This window comes from Rattus norvegicus, chromosome 9, assembly GCF_036323735.1.
Source record: "Rattus norvegicus strain BN/NHsdMcwi chromosome 9, GRCr8, whole genome shotgun sequence".
Classification (NCBI taxonomy): domain Eukaryota; kingdom Metazoa; phylum Chordata; class Mammalia; order Rodentia; family Muridae; genus Rattus; species Rattus norvegicus.
Window position 1 is genome coordinate 99,937,026 of NC_086027.1, and position 19,619 is coordinate 99,956,644.

At 49.3% G+C, this 19,619-nt stretch overlaps 1 protein-coding gene across 16 annotated transcripts in view; it reads right to left on the minus strand.

The window, feature by feature from the left end:
* Positions 1 to 13,946: 13,946 nt before the first annotated feature.
* Hdac4 (histone deacetylase 4) overlaps positions 13,947 to 19,619 on the minus strand; it is a 250,023-nt gene continuing 244,350 nt past the window's right edge. For 15 of the 16 annotated variants that reach the window (XM_063267463.1, XM_063267465.1, XM_006245443.4 and 12 more), the window contains 2 exons: positions 18,821 to 18,962; positions 13,947 to 18,598 (listed from right to left, as the gene is read on the minus strand). In XM_063267463.1, the coding sequence (XP_063123533.1) occupies positions 18,559 to 18,598; positions 18,821 to 18,962 (182 nt within the window). In that variant the 3' untranslated portion in view covers positions 13,947 to 18,558. The remainder of the gene's footprint in view (positions 18,599 to 18,820; positions 18,963 to 19,619) is intronic. The other variant, NM_053449.1, reaches the window with a different exon arrangement.

The window sequence follows — 19,619 nt, forward strand, 5'->3', positions numbered from 1 at the left end:
TGTTACAGGCCTCTGGGATGGCTCAAGTGGGGCCCAGTTTTGAAGGTGGAATTGCAGGAGCTTGGGCGTTCAAGTTAGGGCTGCTCTGGGTTCTGAGGTGAACTTGGCCACCATTGTCCCTCAGACGCCCTCGAAAGGCAGTGTTCTGCATGCGTGTATGTCATAGATTTTGACAGGAGTAAACCTTTAGTTCAGTGGCCTCCTTGCTGACTCTGACACGAGGGGTCCCAGTACTACCCCATCTGTCCAAGGTATCAAAATTAGAAGATCCAGATGCTTCAGGTCCCGAGGGAAGGTGACAGGATTCTAGATAACAGTACTGTCCCATGATGGGGCCTCGCTGGTTCTATTTTATCCGGGTGTCTGTCTATGTTGCCCTCTTTATTACAGACAGTGTGATTCATGATTAAGTTTGAGATGCAGGAAAGAAGACTAAAGCCAAATCCAGGTGTGAGGAAGGTCATGTCCCATGGGTTTTATGTCCCCTCACTCCTCTGATGGCCCCCCCCTCACATCTCAGATGAGCTCACTGGGTTCCTGGCTACATTGCAGAAACCTCAAGGAGACGGGTCCTTCACTCTAAGTTTTTGCTGTCAGACAAATTCGATACTTGGTTTTTGTTGTTGTTTGGTATTTATAACACTCAAGAGGGCTGTTACAGTCTCCCACTAAGCCTCTCTAGGCATCTGCCGGCTTTCCCCCACAGCCCTGGGAGGTGAGCCAGCTGGGCTTTGAGCCAGCCACCCTCACTTCCTGTCAGTGAGCTTGGGGTGCTTGGGTTTGGTGTCAGTTGGTCATTAGATGGTTAATCCCTCCACAGACTGGATGGGTGGACTTCATGGCAAAGTGACCCAGAACTTGTGCAGAGCCACTTGGAACCTGACTCTAGCAGAGTGGCCGGGCAGCCCTTGCCCTGAGGGGTAAGGTCAGTGGACGGTGACATGACCACCAGGTGCGGCCACTCTTTATTTAGAGAGGGCTGAGAATAGGGGCACAAGGCCCCAGGCACTATTTGGTGGAGGGTTGCGGGCAGAGGGGAGGCAGGACCAGCTGGGGGACCTGCACCTACAGCTGACAGGCAGCACTGCCCTGGTGAGGGCCTGAAGGAGGGGGGGACCTTCCAGAAACATCTGTGAATCATGCCTCCCTACCTCCCTCCCTGGGGCTGTACTGTGATTCGGGGAACAAAACAATCTCCCATGGCTGCCCTGTCTTTAGATGTTTATCTTGTTTCCATGGTAAGGAGGGTCTTTCTCCTCCCTGTCCATTTCAAACCCCTAACCAAACCCCACCAAGCTGGGGTTGCCCTGGCCGCTCCTGGGAAGTAGGGCGAGAGCATTTATTGTCCTCTTAAGGTCAGGTTGTTTTCCCCGTCTGTGCTTCCAGGAAATTTACAGCTTGATTTCCAACCCACTCCTTGCAGCTGTACAGAACCACATGGTGTGCCGTGTGGCTCCTTTGATTCATGGCTTCACCCCAACGTCGCTCCAGTGCCCGTCCTGTGCTCTGCCCAGAAGGAGGACGTAGACTCCCTCATGCCAAGCTCTATCCTGAAGTCAATCCTGGTCCTCGATGTCTCCGATGTCTCTGATGGTCCCCTTGGCTGCTGAGTCCAGCAACTCTGGGGCAGCGGTGGGGTGGGGGTGGGGCGCAGAGCAGCCCCGTCCCTGGAATTGACGGAGGGTTCCAGTGTAACCACATCTGCAGAGGTTCAGTCTCTGTGGTCCTGCTGGGTTCAAAGGGCATCTCTGACAGCGGGAGCTGAAGCTGGGCCTCTCTGAGGACCATCAGCTCCCACTCCCAACTGGGAAGAGTGGGGATCAGGGACATGACTGGTGTCCACAGGAGGATGCTAGGGTTGAGGCCTTCACCATGGCTGTGAGCCCCTTCATCAGCCCAGTACTCCAGCAGAGCTCAGAGACTCATGACTTCCTGCACCTCAAGGGCTTTGAGTCTCTATACTCTTCCTGTCTACAAGACACCTTTGCAAGAAAGGAGTAAAAGACCCGTGACTCGGGTCTTCCCAACTGTAGGGTCCTGTGTGTCCCAGCCAGAAGGCAGGGTTCCAGCTCAATTTGGGGGATCAGAATTTTGTGTGTGGCATGAGCTGAGAAGGTGCAATTCATGGTGTGGAGACACAGGTAGTCAAGACTTTGTAAATGTCTGTGAGTTTTCTGGACCTCACTCCCCCATCCAAGACGTGTGTGTGTGTGTGTGTGTGTGTGTGTGTGTGTGTGTGTGTGTGTGTGTTTCTGTTGGTGCAGACACGTTACTGTGGTCCACACCAGGCCTCAGTGGCACACCTCACAGGAGGAAATAAATGTGCCCTTAGCTTGGCTTAGGACCTAGACTCCCTTTAAGGCAGTACTGGTCCCAAAGACTGTCTGGTTCAGCTGATCTTACCAGCACAATCATCCTGGATAAAGAGTGGGCTTAGCCAAGTGAACAGACTGTTTTCACGAGAAACGTGGAAACTGAGCCCTGGGTGCTGAAAAGTGAGTCTGGGAACAATGACATCATGAGGGGTGACACAGGGATGGTGGGACTAGGCTGTAGTGTCCAGAGTCCCTAGGAGCTACTTTCTAGGTGCTTCACTGTTCTAACTGGCTAATCTTGCAACTTAATAACCCTGGCAGCAGAGCTGAAGTCCGGGATGAGCTTCCTGGGGGAGCCCCTTGTTGACTCACCCAGCCAGGACGCCCTGCTGAAGACCTTCACCTGCTAATGCCTGTGGTCTGAGGGCTGAGGCCTTTCCTGACTCTCTGGCTCTGCAGAAGGAGGCAGGGACATCAGGTTCCTTCACCAGCCCAGGACACCAGCCTAACCTCTCTCCTGGCCTGGTCCTGCCTTACCAGCTGCTTAAATGCCCCAGGGTCTCCAAGCTTGTCCTCAGAGACTGGAGGAAAGTAGGCTAGGCTAGGCTCCCCCTGCTTCCTGTGCTCTTCATTAAAGAAGGAGCTGACTCCCTCCCCATCTGTTTCTTCTTCAGATAAAAATCTATTTTCAGACAGAAGTATGTGCTCTGCTCTGCCACATGCCTCCCCGGTGCTGGGACATAGCCTCCTCTGTGGGTGGCTACAGCTGTGGCCCAGTGCCTCTCTGCAGCATGTCAGACTTAGGCTGGGGGTCAAGCCTGTGACCCCCCTCCTGCTCCAGGAGCCTGAGGGCATTCATAAGTAAAAACTGTGAGTTCTGTAGGTGGCCTGTTTGGGTCCAGGGCCCCACCCTATCTTCTAATAGCCCCGGGGACCCTGGGGTCTCTCAGAGCCTTGCAGGCTGTCAGAGAGGTCTTAAACCGCCTGGGCTGTGAGTTACCTCCCAGGGCAGAGTTCAGACCCCTGAGACTGAGCTCTAGCACTCCAGGACTTCTTCCCCATCTCCTGCCTCACTTCCTGTTTGGGTGCTGCTTTTTACTTCATATTTCCACCTCAGCAGGGGGCCGGGGGGCTGTCCCATCCCTAGTGACTTGGCAGTGACTTTAGGTGAAGTTACTTTGACTTGAGGGGTGGGGAAGACTTGGTCTGGTGGGGAAGGCCACAGATCCGAGCCTACCAGAGGCCAGGGCAGCAGGAGGCAGGACTTGGGGATTGTATTCTGTGTGGTGCGGAGAGTGTGTTCTATGTCGAACGAGTGCATCAGAGTATACGGCAGGCACAAGTGAAGACCAGACAGGAAGTAGTAGATGGATAGAAGGGGCAGACAGATAACAAAACACCATCAAAGTGGGGCATCTGTGGTATCTAGAAGACTAGGGAAGTCATGCTGGAGTGACCTTGCTAGCCTTCTTGGTTAAGAGTGCAGCAGAGCAGACTGAACATGAAGGAACTTCTCTGGGGAAGAGTGAACAGCAGTAAATAGATTACATCGTCCAGCAGGGAGGTTGAGGCAGCCGGTGGGAGTTCCTAGCTGAGTTTTCTCTCCATGGCTGAACTTCTGGCTTCCTGTTTCCGTGTCTGGCACTTTTTATATCATGTGGTAGACAATCGGAACTTCTCTTGGAAATGGTTTTCCATCTAGCTGTTCTTAAGAACACAGTGTTTCTATTCTTAGACTGTTTCCCTTCTTGGGTTGGCTGGGAGGATGGTTGACACAAGCATGCTCGGGTCTGAAATAGGAACATCTCAGTGATCTGGAATAGCACATGGCTGTGCTAGGGGTTCCAAGCATAGGCGTCTTAATTCCAACATCTCGGTGAACTCAAACAGTACACAGCCATTTATCAATATAATGTTCTTTACTGGGTGTTAGAGAGCAGGACCTCGGTAGATGTGGCCAGAGGGTCACTTGCTTTTGTCCACACAGACACTCCTCCCAGGCAATACCATCCTCATCCAATCCGTAGCCAGAGAGCACCAGCACTCACTAGACCCCACTCAGCCCTCTGAGTAGCTTGGCCTCAAAGCAACTTTGTTGCGTCAAATGGCTTAAGTCTCATTTTAACTTGGTCTTGGACACAGAAGGAGAAAACAGAGGGATACATTTATGAAACAAGGGAAAAACTTCCGTTCTGAGCCAAACTCATGTCTCCTCAGACTGACACACTTACCCTGAGGGTGTGTCTCTGCAGGTCATCCGCCAAAGGGGCCTCAGGCTTGGAGGCAGGAAAGGTCCGTCTCAAGGAAAGAAAGCAGGAGCGATGGGAGCAGAGTTACGAATAAGCGCAACTGCTGGCTCAGCACCTCTGACCGTGGCTCCTCCGTAAGAGCCGGGTGGGTCACGTGCCAGGTACTTCTGAAGGGGGGAACATGGAAGACGCTAACAGATGGAGAGCCAGCAGAGCTTAAACTTTAGAGTCTAACGTTTAGACTCCAGACAAAGGAGACCCAGAGGAGAAAACATTCTGAACTACTTAGAAGAGAGATACAGGGCAGCTCCATAGAAGGAAGCTCCTGGACTGCCGTAGGAGGACCGGGCCCTTTTCCCACACAAACACTTGGGGGGGCTTAGACAGAACTGTGATACCTTGCTGATGGCACACAGCCCCTAGTAATGATTGGCCAGAGCGTCACATAAAGGTTGGGCTAAACAGAGTCTGCCAGACCGGTGGACCCTACTGGTGGACCCCGCATGCCTGTGGAGCAGAGGCCAGAATTCCAGGCCATAGGTTCTTCTCCTCACCACCAAGAATAGCTTTCTCATCCTGAATGACAAAGGATCAGAACCAGATGTTCCTCCACACAGAAGGCGGAGGCCCGCCCTATGTGTAGTGCTACCCGGCTGAGGACCCTGGATGCTGGCCACACCCTCAGCCTCCCCAGGGCGAGCATGCTGGCTCCTCCTTCGTCCTCTCATCCTGCTTGGTGCCATGGCAGCTGCCTGCTCCAAGTGGGCCTCCACATCTCTAGTCCCAGCTTTCCCAGGGACTGGTTCTGTTTACTTTCTGGCCCAGCCCACCTCTGAGAGCTGGGCGGTGGGCCAGGAACCAGTGCTGCTGACTTGCCCAAAGGCTGTTGGGGGGACAAAGTAAATGGATGTCCCTGGGATGGCAGCAGTCATGGGGAATTAACCCTCCTGGTCTAGACCTGTAGCCTGTGCTCATCATAGCCATTTTCCAGATGCCTTTCAAGCCACGCTCACCCCTGCTGGCATGTGCCACACAGTGCTTTAATTAGATGGGCAGCTTTTAGTGCCCTTGTGCAATATCCAGATTACCAAGTCTGCCTTCAGCTGGCATGAGGGGAACTAGCTGCATGGGCCCATGGACCTGGGGGGCCACTTTTCAACAAACATTGGTTTTTAAAAAAAAAGGCAGAAGATTAGGAGTTGCCACCTGAAGTCTGTTAGCAAAGTTCCCATGAGCACAGATACCTACACCCCCAACAGACCCGCTGGAGTTGTAACTGTCAGCTGTGTCAGAGAGGAGCTACACGTGACCGCAGGACCCTCGCCATGTCAGGATGAACAGGCTTAAATCTTCACTCCAGTTTCCTGTCATCCAACTTGGATTTGAGTTAGGTAGCCCTGTGGACCAGCAGCAGCTTCTGGGCCAGGGCAGGCCTAGGAAAGCTAGGAAGCTAGGAGAGAGATGGTGGAGTCTCTATGAGGTTAGAACGAGGTGTCTGAGAACATGGGGCTGGAAAATGTGGGTACCGAGAAAGATGCACAAGACAGTGCTTTCGGAGCACGGCAATGGTGTCAACACACTTCTCAGAGTGGCAGTGACACCACTGACAGTGTGTCAGTAGAGTTTCCACAGTGGATATGCTGCCAATGTTGTCAACTGTTGACAGTGGCAGTGGCACCCATGCTCCATCAATAGAGCGCCAACGGCATCTGTAGATACCGTCTGTGTTCTATCCATGTGGTATCAATGAAGCCTATTTTCCATCAACACAGCATTGGTGGTGTCTGCACTGTCAGAGCCTCTGGGGCATGAGCCAATCGTTCATGTCACCCTTACTCTGTTACTCGAGAACTGATGGCTTCCACACTTGGTCAGCACACTCTCGGGGTGCTATTAACAATATCAAACACTAATGAAAGATCTGTATGACAAGAACTTCAAATCTCTGAAGAAAGAAATAGAGGAAGATCTCAGAAGATGGAAAGAACTTCCATGCTCATGGATTGGCAGGATTAATATAGTAAAGATGGCCATTTTGCCAAAAGCAATCTACAGATTCAATGCAATCCCCATCAAAATTCCTACTCAATTCTTTATAGAGATAGAGCAATTTGCAAATTCACTTGGAATAACAAAAAACCCAAGATAGCGAAAACAATACTCAACAATAAAAGAACTTCTAGGGGAATCACCATCCCTGACTTCAAGCAGTATTACAGAGCAATAGTGATAAAAACTGCATGGTGTTGGTACAGAGACAGGCAGATAGATCAGTGGAACAGAATTGAAGACCCAGAAATGAACCCACACACCTATGGTCACTTGATCTTTGACAAAGGAGCTAAAACCATCCAATGAAAGAAAGATAGCATTTTCAACAAATGGTGCTGGTTCAACTGGAGGTCAGCATGTAGAAGAATGCAAATTGATCCATTCTTATCACCCTGTAAAAACCTTAAGTCCAAGTGGGTCAAGGACCTCCACTACAAACCAGATACACTCAAACTAATAGAAGAAAAAGTGGTGAAGAGTCTCGAACACATGGGCACTGGGGAAAATTTCCTGAACAAAACACCAATGGCTTATGCTCTAAGATCAAGAATCGACAAATGGGGCCTCATAAAACTGCAAAGCTTCTGTAAGGCAAGGACACTGTCATTAGGACAAAACAGTGACCAACAGATTGGGAAAAGATCTTTACCAATCCTACATCTGATTGAGGGCTAATATCCAAAATATACAAAGAACTCAAGAAGTTAGATTCCAGAGAGCCAAATAACCCTATTAAAAATGGGGTACAGAGCTAAACAAAACATTCTCAGCTGAGGATTATCAAATAGTCAAAAAGCACCTGAAGAAATGTTCAACATCCTTAGTCTTCAGGGAAATGCAAATCAAAACGACCCTGAGATTGCACATCACACCAGTTAGAATGACTAGATAAAAAACTCAGGTGACAGCAGATACTGGCGAGGATGTGGAGAAAGAGGAACACTCCTCCATTTTTAGTGGGATTGCAAACTGGTACAATCACTCTGGAAATCAGTCTGGAGGTTCCTCAGAAAATTGGACATTCCACTACCTGAGAACCAACTATACTTCTCTTGGGCATATACCCAAAAGATGCTCCAACATACAACAAAGACATATGCTCCACTATGTTCATAGCAGCCTTATGTATAACAGCCAGAAGCAGGAAGAAACCAAGATGCCCTTCAACAGAGGAATGGACACAGAAAAATGTGGTAAATCTACACAATGGAGTACTATTCAGCTATCAAAAACAATGACTTCATGAAATTTATAGGCAAATGGAACTAGAAAATATCACCCTGAGTGAGGTAACTCAATCACAGAAAAACACACTTGGTATGCACTCACTGATAAGTGGATATTAGCCAAAATGCTCGAATTACCCAAGATGCAATCTACAGAGCATAGTAAGCTCAAGAGAAAGGATGAGCAAAATGCAGATGTTCCCACTCCTTAAAAGGGGGAAAATATTCATAGGAGGGGATATGGAAGCAAAGTTTAGAGCAGCGACTGAAGGAATGGCCATTCAGAGTCTGCCCCACTTGTGGCCCATATATATATATACATATATATATGTATATATACATATATATATATGTATATATATATCGCCACCAAAACTAGATACGATTGAAGAAGCTAAAAAATGCATGCTGAAAGGGACTGGATAAAGATCTGTCCTGAGAGACACATCCAGAGCATGTCCAATACAGAGGTCAATGCTAGCAGCAAATCACCGAAACGAGAATAGGATCCCCTTAGGGGGAATTAGAGGAAATATTGAAAGAGTTGAAGGAGCTTGCAACCCCATAAAAACAACAATGCCAACCAACCAGAGCTTTCAGGCACTAAGCCACAACCGAAAGACTATGCATGGACTGACCCAGGGCTCCAACTGCATATGAAGCAGAGAATAGTCTTGTTGGGGCACCAGTGGAAGGGAAAGCCCTTGGTCCTGCCAAGGTTGGATACCCAGTGCAGGGGAATATGGGAGAGGGCAATAAGGGGGATGTATAGGGGTAATACCCGTATGGGGGGAGGGAATGGGGGCTTATGGACAGAAAACCGGGAAGGGGAATAACCTTTGAAATGTAAGTAAAGAAATGTATAATAAAAAATTAAAAAAAAACCAATATCAAACACTGCCAACAGAGCATCCTAGCACTGTTGTGCTACTGAGAATGTTAGTATCCTCTACTATCTGATTCCTCTCAGTACAACTCACTTCAGTGTTGTGACATGAGTTCTCATGTGGTCCAGGCTGGCTGCTGCCTCATGACCCCCCTGTGTTGAGAGCTGGGATTGTCTCCACAGTTGGCTTGGGTCTGTTGACTTAATTTTGGATCATCAATTGATAGTATATAAAATTACATTTAATTTTATATGGTGATTTTTTTTTCTTGAGATAGAATCTCACCATGAAGCCCAAGCTGGTATTGAACTTGGATATTCTTGCCTTGGCCTACTGGGTGCACACTGTGACTACTCAAGCAGCCTCATGCCTGTTTTAATTCTGATTTCATATCTTACAGCCTTGCTCAAACCATCTGTTAGATAATACATTGTTAGACATTAGATATTAATATTGAAGTCTTGAACTAACTTTGCATTCTTGGGATGAAGCCCACTTCACCATGGATGGTTCTATATTTCTGTATCTTGATGGATCCAATATACTAATATCTTGTTTAAAGGCTTAGGGTTTATTGTGGTTTGAATATACTGTCCCTAGCAGGCTTGTACATTCGAACCCTTGTTTCCTAGTCGGTGGTGTTTTCAAAAGTTGTGGACTCTTGAGGTGATGAGTCTTGTGGGAGAAAGTAGGTCACTGGGAGATAGGTGAGCTTTGAGGGTTAGTGAGAGCCCTGGTTCCAGACGGATGTTTCCTCCTCTACTGAGATGTGAATAAGCAGCTTTACTCACCTGCTGCCACAGACTTGTTTGTCCCAGCCACCATGTCTCCCCTTCTGTGAAGGACTGACTGCACCCTCTCAAACAGAGCCAGGAAAGGCCCTTGTATCCTTACACTGCTTTCTGGTATACATGACAGGGAAGTATCTAGCACAGGATTCAGTGCACATATGACACTAGCTGCAGCATCAGCTGGCTCTATGCTCCTCAGTGTGAGGTCAGATGCACCAGAGACGCTGTCATGCCTGGGCTTTGAGAGGGGAAAGACCTACACTTTCCGTTTCTACCTTTAGTACGTGTTATTGATTTATTTCATGTGGGTCAATCATACTCCTCATTTCTGGTAATTTCTTTCAATGTAGGAATATTGGTGGTATTTGTTTTTAATAGATTCTGTGATGCTTTGTATATGCTTGGCCCGGGGGTGGCACTATTAGAAGGTGTGGCCCTGTTGGAGTAGGTGTGGCCTTCTTGGGGTAGGTGTGTCACTGTGGGAGTGGGTTTTAAGACCCTCATCCGAGCTGTCTGGAAGCCAGTATTCTGCTAGCAGCCTTCAGATGAAGATGTAGAACTCTCAGCTCCTCCTGCACCATGCCTGCCTGGATGCTGCCTTGTTCCCACCTGGATGATAATGGACTGAATCTCTGAACCTGTAAGCCAGCCCCGATTAAATATTGTCCTTGTAAGAGTTGCCTTGGTCATGGTATCTGTTCACAGCAGTAAAACCCTAACTAAGACAGATTCTAAGGATATAAATAAATAAATAAATAGCATCTCTTTTCCATGCTGAGAGTTCTAAACTGTCGACACTCAGTTTTTTGGCTAATATTTTAAAATTTTTAATTATTTTTAATTATGTATACTCATGTGTGTGTATGCAGAAGCTTGTGCACATGGGTTTGGTGCCTGAAGATAGCAGAAGGTGTTGGGTGTTGGATCTCTCAGAGCCAGAGTTACAGGGAATGGAGAGCCAACTGATGTGGGTACTGGGAACTGGTCCTCTGTAAGAACAGTGTGTCTTCTTAACCACTGAGCCCTCTCTTTAGATCCTTAATATGTTGTTAGGAAAAAAAAAGTTAGGAAAGAAAGTGCTATTTGTTATACGGAGATAATGTTAAATGGAGAAAGATAAAAAATATGCTGCAAGCAAAATGGCACACGGACCAGCATGGGGACCATGTGGAAGGGTTTGAGAAGGGCCCATCCTGCCCAGTGGGGCTCACTGTGGCTTCAGAGCAGATACCCTACAGGTCCTGGCAGGAGCGCTGTGAGAGTACTGTCACCTGGAGTCACCTCCAGGGCTTGTCCTTGCTTCTGGGAGTATCCTTTCCTTCCTGTATGAAAAGTTTATGTCTGCTTCTCCTGGTAGCCCCATCAGTTCAGTGACATAGCTGGAGCTTCACGGATCTGGTCATCAGTTGGAAATTTCAGGGCTCTGTTTCTGGCAAGTGAGAACCTGCTTTGCCTGGGGTGGGATTGGGTCCACAAAGCTGTGCTTATGATGGTGTCCACATCCAGGTGTCAGGTTGGGAAGGAAGGATGTCACATTCAGGGTATGTGCTGCAGGCTCACTGTCCTGGCCTTGTGAGAGCCTTCTCTACTCCTAACCTGTGCTCCACCTGTGCACTGCTGTCTCCCTGGTGTTCCTGCCCTAGTGTCTCACAAACTGTGATTCTCTTACACCCTTAGCTGTCCCCTCTATCTCCACAGTGGCTCTTCTGTGGATACAGTGGCTCCACTCAGTTTGCTAGTCACTGCTGTACCCTGCCAACCTGCTTCACGCCCATGATGAATACCTAGTCTGTGACACATTGATGTGCATTGCTAGTCAAGTTCTGCCTGTCTCTAGACACCTGTACTTGCTACCATCTCTGGCTGGAGAGCAGGTGGGCAGTGCAGCTCAGTCAGTGTGTCTAAAGCCAGAACTGCCCAGCCTCACAGGATCTACCCCCAGGGAGCTCTGGGAGCCCTGGCCACTCAGTCCTCTCTTAAACTGCATCTGAGTGCCACTGAATTCCACCCCCTGCTCAGTCTGTCAGAGCAATCCAAAGTTTGGGCAGGTGCCTCCTGTAGGGTATACCCTGCTGGCCAACTTTAGCTATGCTCAGCTGCTATACAACATCTGGATGGAAGGGGTTCTATGCCCACAGGCAGCTCTCAAGTGTCTGTGGGTGCTGGATCCCTTTTCTGGAAATCCCAGCCTTACTCAGCTCATCTGGATGAATTTAGGGCCCTTACAAATGCCCCTGTGCCTGTATCGACCCAAATTTTTCAACATCCCCCTGTAGCCATGCCAACTGCCTGGATGGTGGTCTTTCTTGCTGCCCACTCCATGCCCACTGCCCTCCCTCTGCCTGCCTCTGCCTCCAGTGGAGTCAAGCCATTTTCCCTCTCAGCATCCTGATGCAGTTACTGGCTCTGGGTGCTGTGTGCGCCTTTCTGCCTTCTTGATGATGTGCCTAGGAGGCAGGTCTGTGGACAGGACCCAACAGTGCACAGCTACGCAGTGAGAAGAGTAAGTTTAATGGGAGTCTATGCTGGGCACAGGAGTCTTTGTGGCTCAGAAAGCCCACAACTGCCCTGTAGGGCAGGCAGATGAAGAAATTAACCTAAGGAACCCAGAGGGGTGTGTGTGTGTGTGTGTGTGTGTGTGTGTGTGTGTGTGTGTCCCCTACTTTCTAGGTTTGCACGCCCCAGGATTCTGGGGTATGGCTTGAGGGTCTGGCATACATGAGTAGCGGGCCTCCATTCATCTTCCTGAGGGTCAGGGCTTGGGGACTCTGGTGGGCAGCCAACTGGGTGAGTCTGATTTTGGAAACCATCCCTGGGTGGTACTGGAGTAACACTGGCCTCCCTTCCTGGGTTTTGTGTGTTGTGTGTGTGCGTGTACTCTGCACTTGCTGTGGTTCTCTATAGAGCAAGTGTCTTCAGACCTCTGCTTGGCCTGACTTCAGCAGTCAGGTCTCTCACAGATCTCTTATCCTGGTTTCAGGCCTCTCCTCACACACAGGTGTGTGGCTGTGATGGACACCCGAGGGAACAATTCCCTATCTGACCTGCTCGGGCCATATTGCAGACCTTGCCATTTTGGATAAACCCAACTCCTAGGCATCTTGTCTCAGCCTTACTTTGTCCAGTGTCCCACTTCTAACTCTCACACAATCTGACATTATTGGACTCTTGTCCTGTCAGCTGTCAAGATTCACACTCATCTGCCATTGCTTCCCCAGCAAGGTGTGGCTGCCTTGGATTCCAGGTACCCACTCACTCTGATGCTTGGAATGAGCCCCAGGGGAAGTGTCCTTGTCCAGAACCTTAGGACAGACTGCAATAAGCGCCCTACAATCTTATTGGCTGTTTTGCATTCTTGTTGTGGGCCTCTACCTACCGTCTGATCATTGTGGTTGGGAGCTTATCACTAGTGATAGCACTCACCCCCATCCCACCCCTGGGTTTACTCTGCTCAGGCTACAAACCACTAGGGGAATAGATTAGTCAGTCAAGATTCTTCGGCTTCGCTTCCACTCCTGCTTGGCCAGTCTAGGGGAGCTGCTACTTAGGGGCCAGGCTGTGAGGTAGTGAGTAAATGGAGGGAAGCAAAGGGGCAGAAATACGTCTTTTATAGTATTTGGACTGCTGTTTTGGGTGAACTGAGGTTGTTAATGACAGACAGGAGGTGGAGCCTCAGCAGAACACGTCAGGGGACAGCACTTTCCTAAGTGGACAGTTTAGCAAGAGCTTTGGAACCACGGAAACAAACCTTCCAGCTCCATGACTTCTTGCTCCCCAGGGTGGCTTTCATGGGGCTTGGTCCTGACCGAGAGAGGTTTTACAGTAGACTGTTACGGTGAATGGTTCTGAATATTCTCCAACTTTCTTCTTATATAGTTAGAGGTAGAGGCTTCTAAGAATCTCTGGCTGGCATGCATTTGGCTCTTAATCGAAATGAAAAACATGAAGACCAGGAAATAACAGAAATTTATAAGGACTAGCCCTCAAGTCTTCTACCTAGGGGATGCCCTCTCCCAGGTTGCTTTGCTGTGGGCAACATGCTAGGCTGAGAGTCAGGAAAGGTCTCCCAAGGAGTGTGTGGGAGGACACTTGTTTCCAGCCTTAGGAGACCCAAAGCCAGGGACATCCAGACCCTGACTGTGACTTGTAACTCAGCATGGATAGCTGTGACATGTAAACTGAAATCACGGCAAAGTGTTATATGACTGGCTGATGTTAACCTAATGGGAGACAATGCTCCTCTGGAAACCAAACCACATCTGGACCTGGGCAGGTAGGTGTCAGGCAGTCATTGTTAGTGGTGGAACTGGCAGCTTTCATACCTGCTGAGTGCTTGGCTGGGAAAGCCTAAAGGGTTGCCGAGTTTCATCCAAGTGATGAGGCCTGGCAACGTGCTGGAGGAAAGAACACAAGCAGGCAGCAGAGATGGGAGGGCAATTAACGCAGTCTTTATTTACACCACGAGAGCGACAAGTGTGTGATGTGGTACAAACACTGGACCCGGGAGGTGGAAAGAGGTGACCGCCAGAGGGCACCGCCGGTCAGTGAAACCCACCACACACACAAAAAAAAAAACGAAACAAGAATGAGAAAACCAAACATGACCCCCAACCCCGCCAGGAGGAGAAAGCGCCAAGGAGGGGAGGTCCAGACAATCAAAGAGAAAACAGGCTGTTACAGAGTGAAGGCGGTCAAGGCTGTGGAGCACACACGGCATCATGTGGCAGCGCTCCGGTGGCTTGGACCACACTTCTGTAGTGAGCTCTTGCTGACAGAGGTCAGCCTCCTGTGCATACATGAAAACAGCATGTTTAACATTCTTACAGATCGGGAAACGGTACCTCCTCACTGGAGTGCACACCCCCGAACAAGGCCTGTCTGCATTCTTCTCTTTCCATAGTAGACTTTGATCAACTCAAGGCCGGTGAGGCCATCAAGGCCGGGTGCAGAGCACACCTGGATCCTTGAGAGGGAGAAATAGTTTCCTCCAGTGCCAAGTGTCATTTAGACCTAGGGCTCACAAAGGCCTGGATTGCCCAGTGCAGAACCCCAGCCCCGTGTCTTCTAGAAGGAATGAACCCATCGACACAGTTGTGCTGAGACAGGACTCACCAGAACCTCAGGTTCTCGACCAGAGGCCAGTGACAGCAGGCAGGGTGCACCTGGCCCTGTGCGGGGAGAGAGAGGAGAAAACCAACAAAACAAAAGAAAACACCCCCAGCCAGCTTGACAGACAGGCAGCAGGGTCTGAATGTGGAGCTTGCGTGTGGATACAATCGACTCTCTATCGGTATGTCAAAGGTGCTAGGTAAACTTTTCTTAATGACGAGTGTGGAAGTAGTCCTTTTATTTTTCTTACAATAAAAAGTACAATTTCTTAAGAATAAGTTCAGTAAGACTCAAACGCCCCCCTCTTCTCCTTCAAGGTTTTGTTTTGTTTTACAGAAAAAAATTTCTGCATCTGCAAACATCATGAGAGGGGAGAGAAAGGCAATGCTTCTCCTTCCCCAAAGCTGCCGAGTTTGGCGTGCAAAATCTGTATACAATATAAAGACATGCCGGCGTACGTCCATGCAACCTCCAGGTGTAGGAAACTTAAAAAAATATATTTATATATTTATATCTATATATTTATATATGTATCAATGCCCATAAAATACATGGGCCCAAAGTCTACAAAAAGAAGGATGGAATGAGCACGTGGCTGGGACCAGTGAAGAAGGAAGGAATGTTCTGAGGAAAGAAACATGACTGAGCCCATCACCAGTGCTGCGGAGACCACCACAGGGTGGTCCTTCCTCTTGGGGACAGATTTGAAAATAAAGAAAAACTGAAACACTTTCATAAAGCAGCCCTCAAGCCAGAGCCCTGGGATGTCCCAGCAGGTGGTGGCCTTGGGAACAGCCGCCTGCTGGTGGGGCGTGGGCTCTCAGGGTGCAGGTGGAAGCCCCAAGGGTGAGCGAACACCAGCACCCTGAGGACACGGTGCCTTCGGGCTCCCCTTAAAGGGGTGTAAAGTGCTTGCTCCGGCTCCCTTGCCAGCACCCACCAAGGCCTTTGCAAAGGAAGGGAGAAGGTGGAAGGTTCAAGGTCCAGGCAGGGGAGTGCTGTGGTCCTGCCCTGGAGGTCAAGGCCGACCTTCTGCCCTCTGCCCTGGGTGATGACTGTGAGGAAGGACCACACCTGTCTTCAAAGGGGAGAAAAGGCTATATGGTAGGTAATGCTTTCAGCTCCCAGGGAAGCTGGAGTGAGCTGGCTCCCTGGCCAGGCCCCTGCATCAAAGGGTGACTGAATAGAACCAAAGTGAGTTCCTCTCACAGTACCCTGGCCACTGAGTGGCCTGCTACCCATCACCTGAAAAGGTAAGATGATGCTCCCACGAGTCGTGGCTGGCACAAGAGGGCAGGTGGCAGGGTATGCAGAAAATGGACCAAGGAGGCCAGAAGAGCAGCTAGCTGGCCTCTGTCACCATGCAGTGACAAGCAAGGGAGAGGCTGCATGGCTCCCTCAAGTTTGTCCCTTCCGCCAAGGGCCAGAAGGGACACAGGGAGGACAGTCAGGCATGTCCTAAGACCTCTCTACCCACTGTCTTAGCTTAGCACTCATAGCAGCACAGCGATCAAAAGTCCAAGAATGTGTGTTCAGCCTGTTGGTTAAAAGCTTGACCCAGTTCCCATCTACCCTGTAAATGCCACCAAATTCAGAAACTTAGCTTGATGTCCCTTCTGAGTATCTCAACTTCCTCTCGCCAGTCTGAACTCCACTTTGGAATGAAATTGGTGGCTTTAAGTGCTAGAAAAGAAGTTAGCAGTTAAAAAGTCAGTTGTCATAGAAAAAAAAAAGAGCAAAGACAAAGACTGACTGTCCCTCAGGACCCTATGTGTTCCTGCAGGACAAGGACAAAGGCCTTGGTTCAGCAGCCACAGGCTACAAACCCAGGGCTGTGGCTCTAGCCAGAGTCCAGGTTATGAGGCCGCAATGGAAATTGCTGACAGCTGCAGGGCCAGGCTCTGGGCAGGCGCTTGTGGACTCGCCTCGAAGGTCTTTGGGAAACTAGAGCTGGAGTTCTATCCTGATGGAGTGGTTACAAGTCCACGCTCATTGATGCTGACTGCCCTCGTGTCTCATGCGGCCTGCCCGCCCTTGTAATACTATGAGTGTTGCGGGGCAGGAGCCCGTGGCTGTGCAGCTCCCGGTGAGCTTTACAAGACAAGGGTGCCACGCAGACCTGCTGCCCAATCTCGAGAGGTTTGCTCTAAAAAACCAAGCATGACAGCAGCGGTCCTGGTCAAAGCAGAGCCCTGCTTGCTGTACAAAAAGAAACAAAATCAAACCATAAAAATAACCTTCAGAGCTAAAAAAAATGTACAAGTAAGAATTTAGAAAGAAAAAGTTTCAGACATTACCACCTTCAGAAAACTGCTGAATGGTAAGGGGAAAAATGTAAAATCCACAAAATAATGTTTTCTTCAGGATCTTTTTGTGAAAAATTCATACAAAAATCAACAGCAAGTTTATATCTTTTGCTATAAAAACTCATCAGGTACATATGTGCATGGAGGCTTGGAAAGGGCAGAGGTTTTGTTAGAAAATAATTAAAATTAAAGTACAAACTGGTAGGGAAATTGCCCAGGGGTGAACATGCTGGCAATCTGGAAGCTGGCCAATCTGGAGCTCAGAAATCCATGGGCTTCAATCCAGACCCAGCCCTCAGCACCTCAGAGCTAACACACACGTCTTTCGCCTGCCAGGACCTCTGCGGTCTGGATTTATTATATATATTTATATATACTTTGTCTATAAATGCATTATAAATATTTTATCAAGATCTCATAAGAATCAAGTTTCTTAGCTTGGAATACAGTGGAATATATATTATACATATATATATATATTTATTTATACCTAAAATTTAAGCAATACTTCATGCTACCTGCTTTTAATGAAAAGCATTCCGATCGTAACACTGCAATGTGCCTACGACATGCTTCACAATCGAATGGAGATGCTCAACTGCTATGTGACGGATGAGGAAAGAACACTTTGGATCCGTTTAAAAACGTGTTAGACTTCAAAACTGCCGGCGGCGGCGGCGTTCGCTGCTTTTTGGAACTACCTCACCTTCCTTAAACGGTGATCAAACCAAGCAAGGCTGGCTGGCTGTCCTTCGGCCCTCGGGGACAGTGGCTGGTGCCACTCTTGTAATGCCAGGCCAGCATCACTAGACTCAGCCAGCCACAGGACACTGTCACACCAATTCTTACTGGTGTTTTTTTGTTTTTGTTTTTGTTTTTTCTTAAGGCATTGTTCCTCAGACTTCAGAAAACCCAGCCACAAAAAATTCCATCAGAGCAATAAAAAAAGGCACAAACTCGCATCTTCCGATGGCTTCGAGAAGCTCCAGCTGACTCCCAGGCTCCCATTTCTGTTCTGTCTAGTTTTTTATTCTTTGACGTTTCTTCCAACTCCGTCCTCGCTAAGCTGTGAACCCCCACAGCACCCCACTAAGGTTCACAAGGCAGGCCAGAGCCATAGAAAACTGTTTTGTTTTCTTGTTTTTTTTTTTTTTTAAAAAAGCTACAAGATGAGTTGAGTGGTTTACACGGAGACTGTGGGATTGTGGGTAAGAATCAAATGTTAAGCACCAGTTTTAATCAAGTTTGTTCTGTATTATTAGATCTTTGATTTTCATTTTCCTCATGTCAACTCAATTCAGCAACTCTGCCCAAGTTGCCACAAGCTTCTTCCTTCGTGGCTTTCCTGGGGGACCCCAGCAGCGTGTGCTTGGCTTCTGCGGCATGTCTGTGTGCCCACGTGTTGCGCACTGTCCTGTGTTCCATCTGATCTGCCACACCTGGTGTTCGTGTGCGTCTCCAGACCTGTGGTCCAGGGCGGCAGAAAGGCCTCCCGTTGCTGCTTCACACCTGCTGTCCCTTCGCACTCAGAGAGAGCACCAAGGCAGGACGCAGGAGTGACACGGGAAAGTTTCTTGGCTGAGCCTTAAGACAGACAGACAAAGGAGAGAACAGCAGCTTCGGCTACAGTGGTGGCTCCTCCTCCATGGGCTCCTCCTCAGATCTGCAGAGAGGACAAGGGGTCGGGCACGGTGCATGGTGGGTGAGGGAGCCCCTGTGCGATCAGGCTCCCTTACCCATAGGGTTGGTTTGTAGAGTCAGTGGGCATGTGTCCTGTCCCTAAAGGGCAAGCCTGGTACAAGGCTGGGCACACACAGGAAGACTGTCAGGACCTCATGTACAGCTGTGCTCCACAGGCCCTAGGGATGGTGTGGACAGGGCTTACCTCTTCTCAGCAGGTTTGACGCCTACAGACAGCGAGGCCATGGCGGTGACTGTCTCAGCTTCTTCATTCTCACACTTCTGCGCCTCAATCAGAGAGTGCCCCACAGTGGGGGACAAACGCTGCAGGCAGCGCCAGTACTCACCTGGGGGAAAGGGACACTTATTGTCTTCCCCACCTCTGCAGGTCAATGGGGTCCTATAGAGACTCACTTGTGCCTGAAAAGTGCCTTTCTGAAGGGTGCTGGCCAGCAACGCCTTCACCAGCATTGGCCTTGTGTGCAATGTCCGCACTGCAGGCCACCTGAGCACAGGGCTGTGGACTGTCGTGGGACCTGTCTCTCTACGCTTATGGGATGCTGCCTTACTGTGTGGGTGGCCATAAATCCTGGGAGTAGGGGCATGAAGACTTGCTGGCACCCAGACTCAGGGAGTCTCCTACCTGGACCCTTATAGATGCTGCGGCTCCATCAGATCCAGGTTCACACAGGGGGCCTTGCTTAAGGAGATTTTTAGAATCAGGGCATCAGCTGAAACAGTGTTGAAGGCAGAACTAAAGGGTCCAGGAGGGAGTGGGGTGAAGCCTTCGGGCGTGCACTATCTATGTGAGCTTATGTACCAGGGTGAGCATATCAGGGGGCCAGGCAAGGAGTAGCAGGTGTACCTGAGGCAGGGTGATGTGTGGATGATGTCTGGCTGTGGACCTGTTGCTTGGGACTTGTTGTCTGAACTGGGGATGGGTTCTACCCTGTGCTAGGTACCCCTAGCACAACACAGATTTCCAGTCCAAGTAAGTTCTGTGC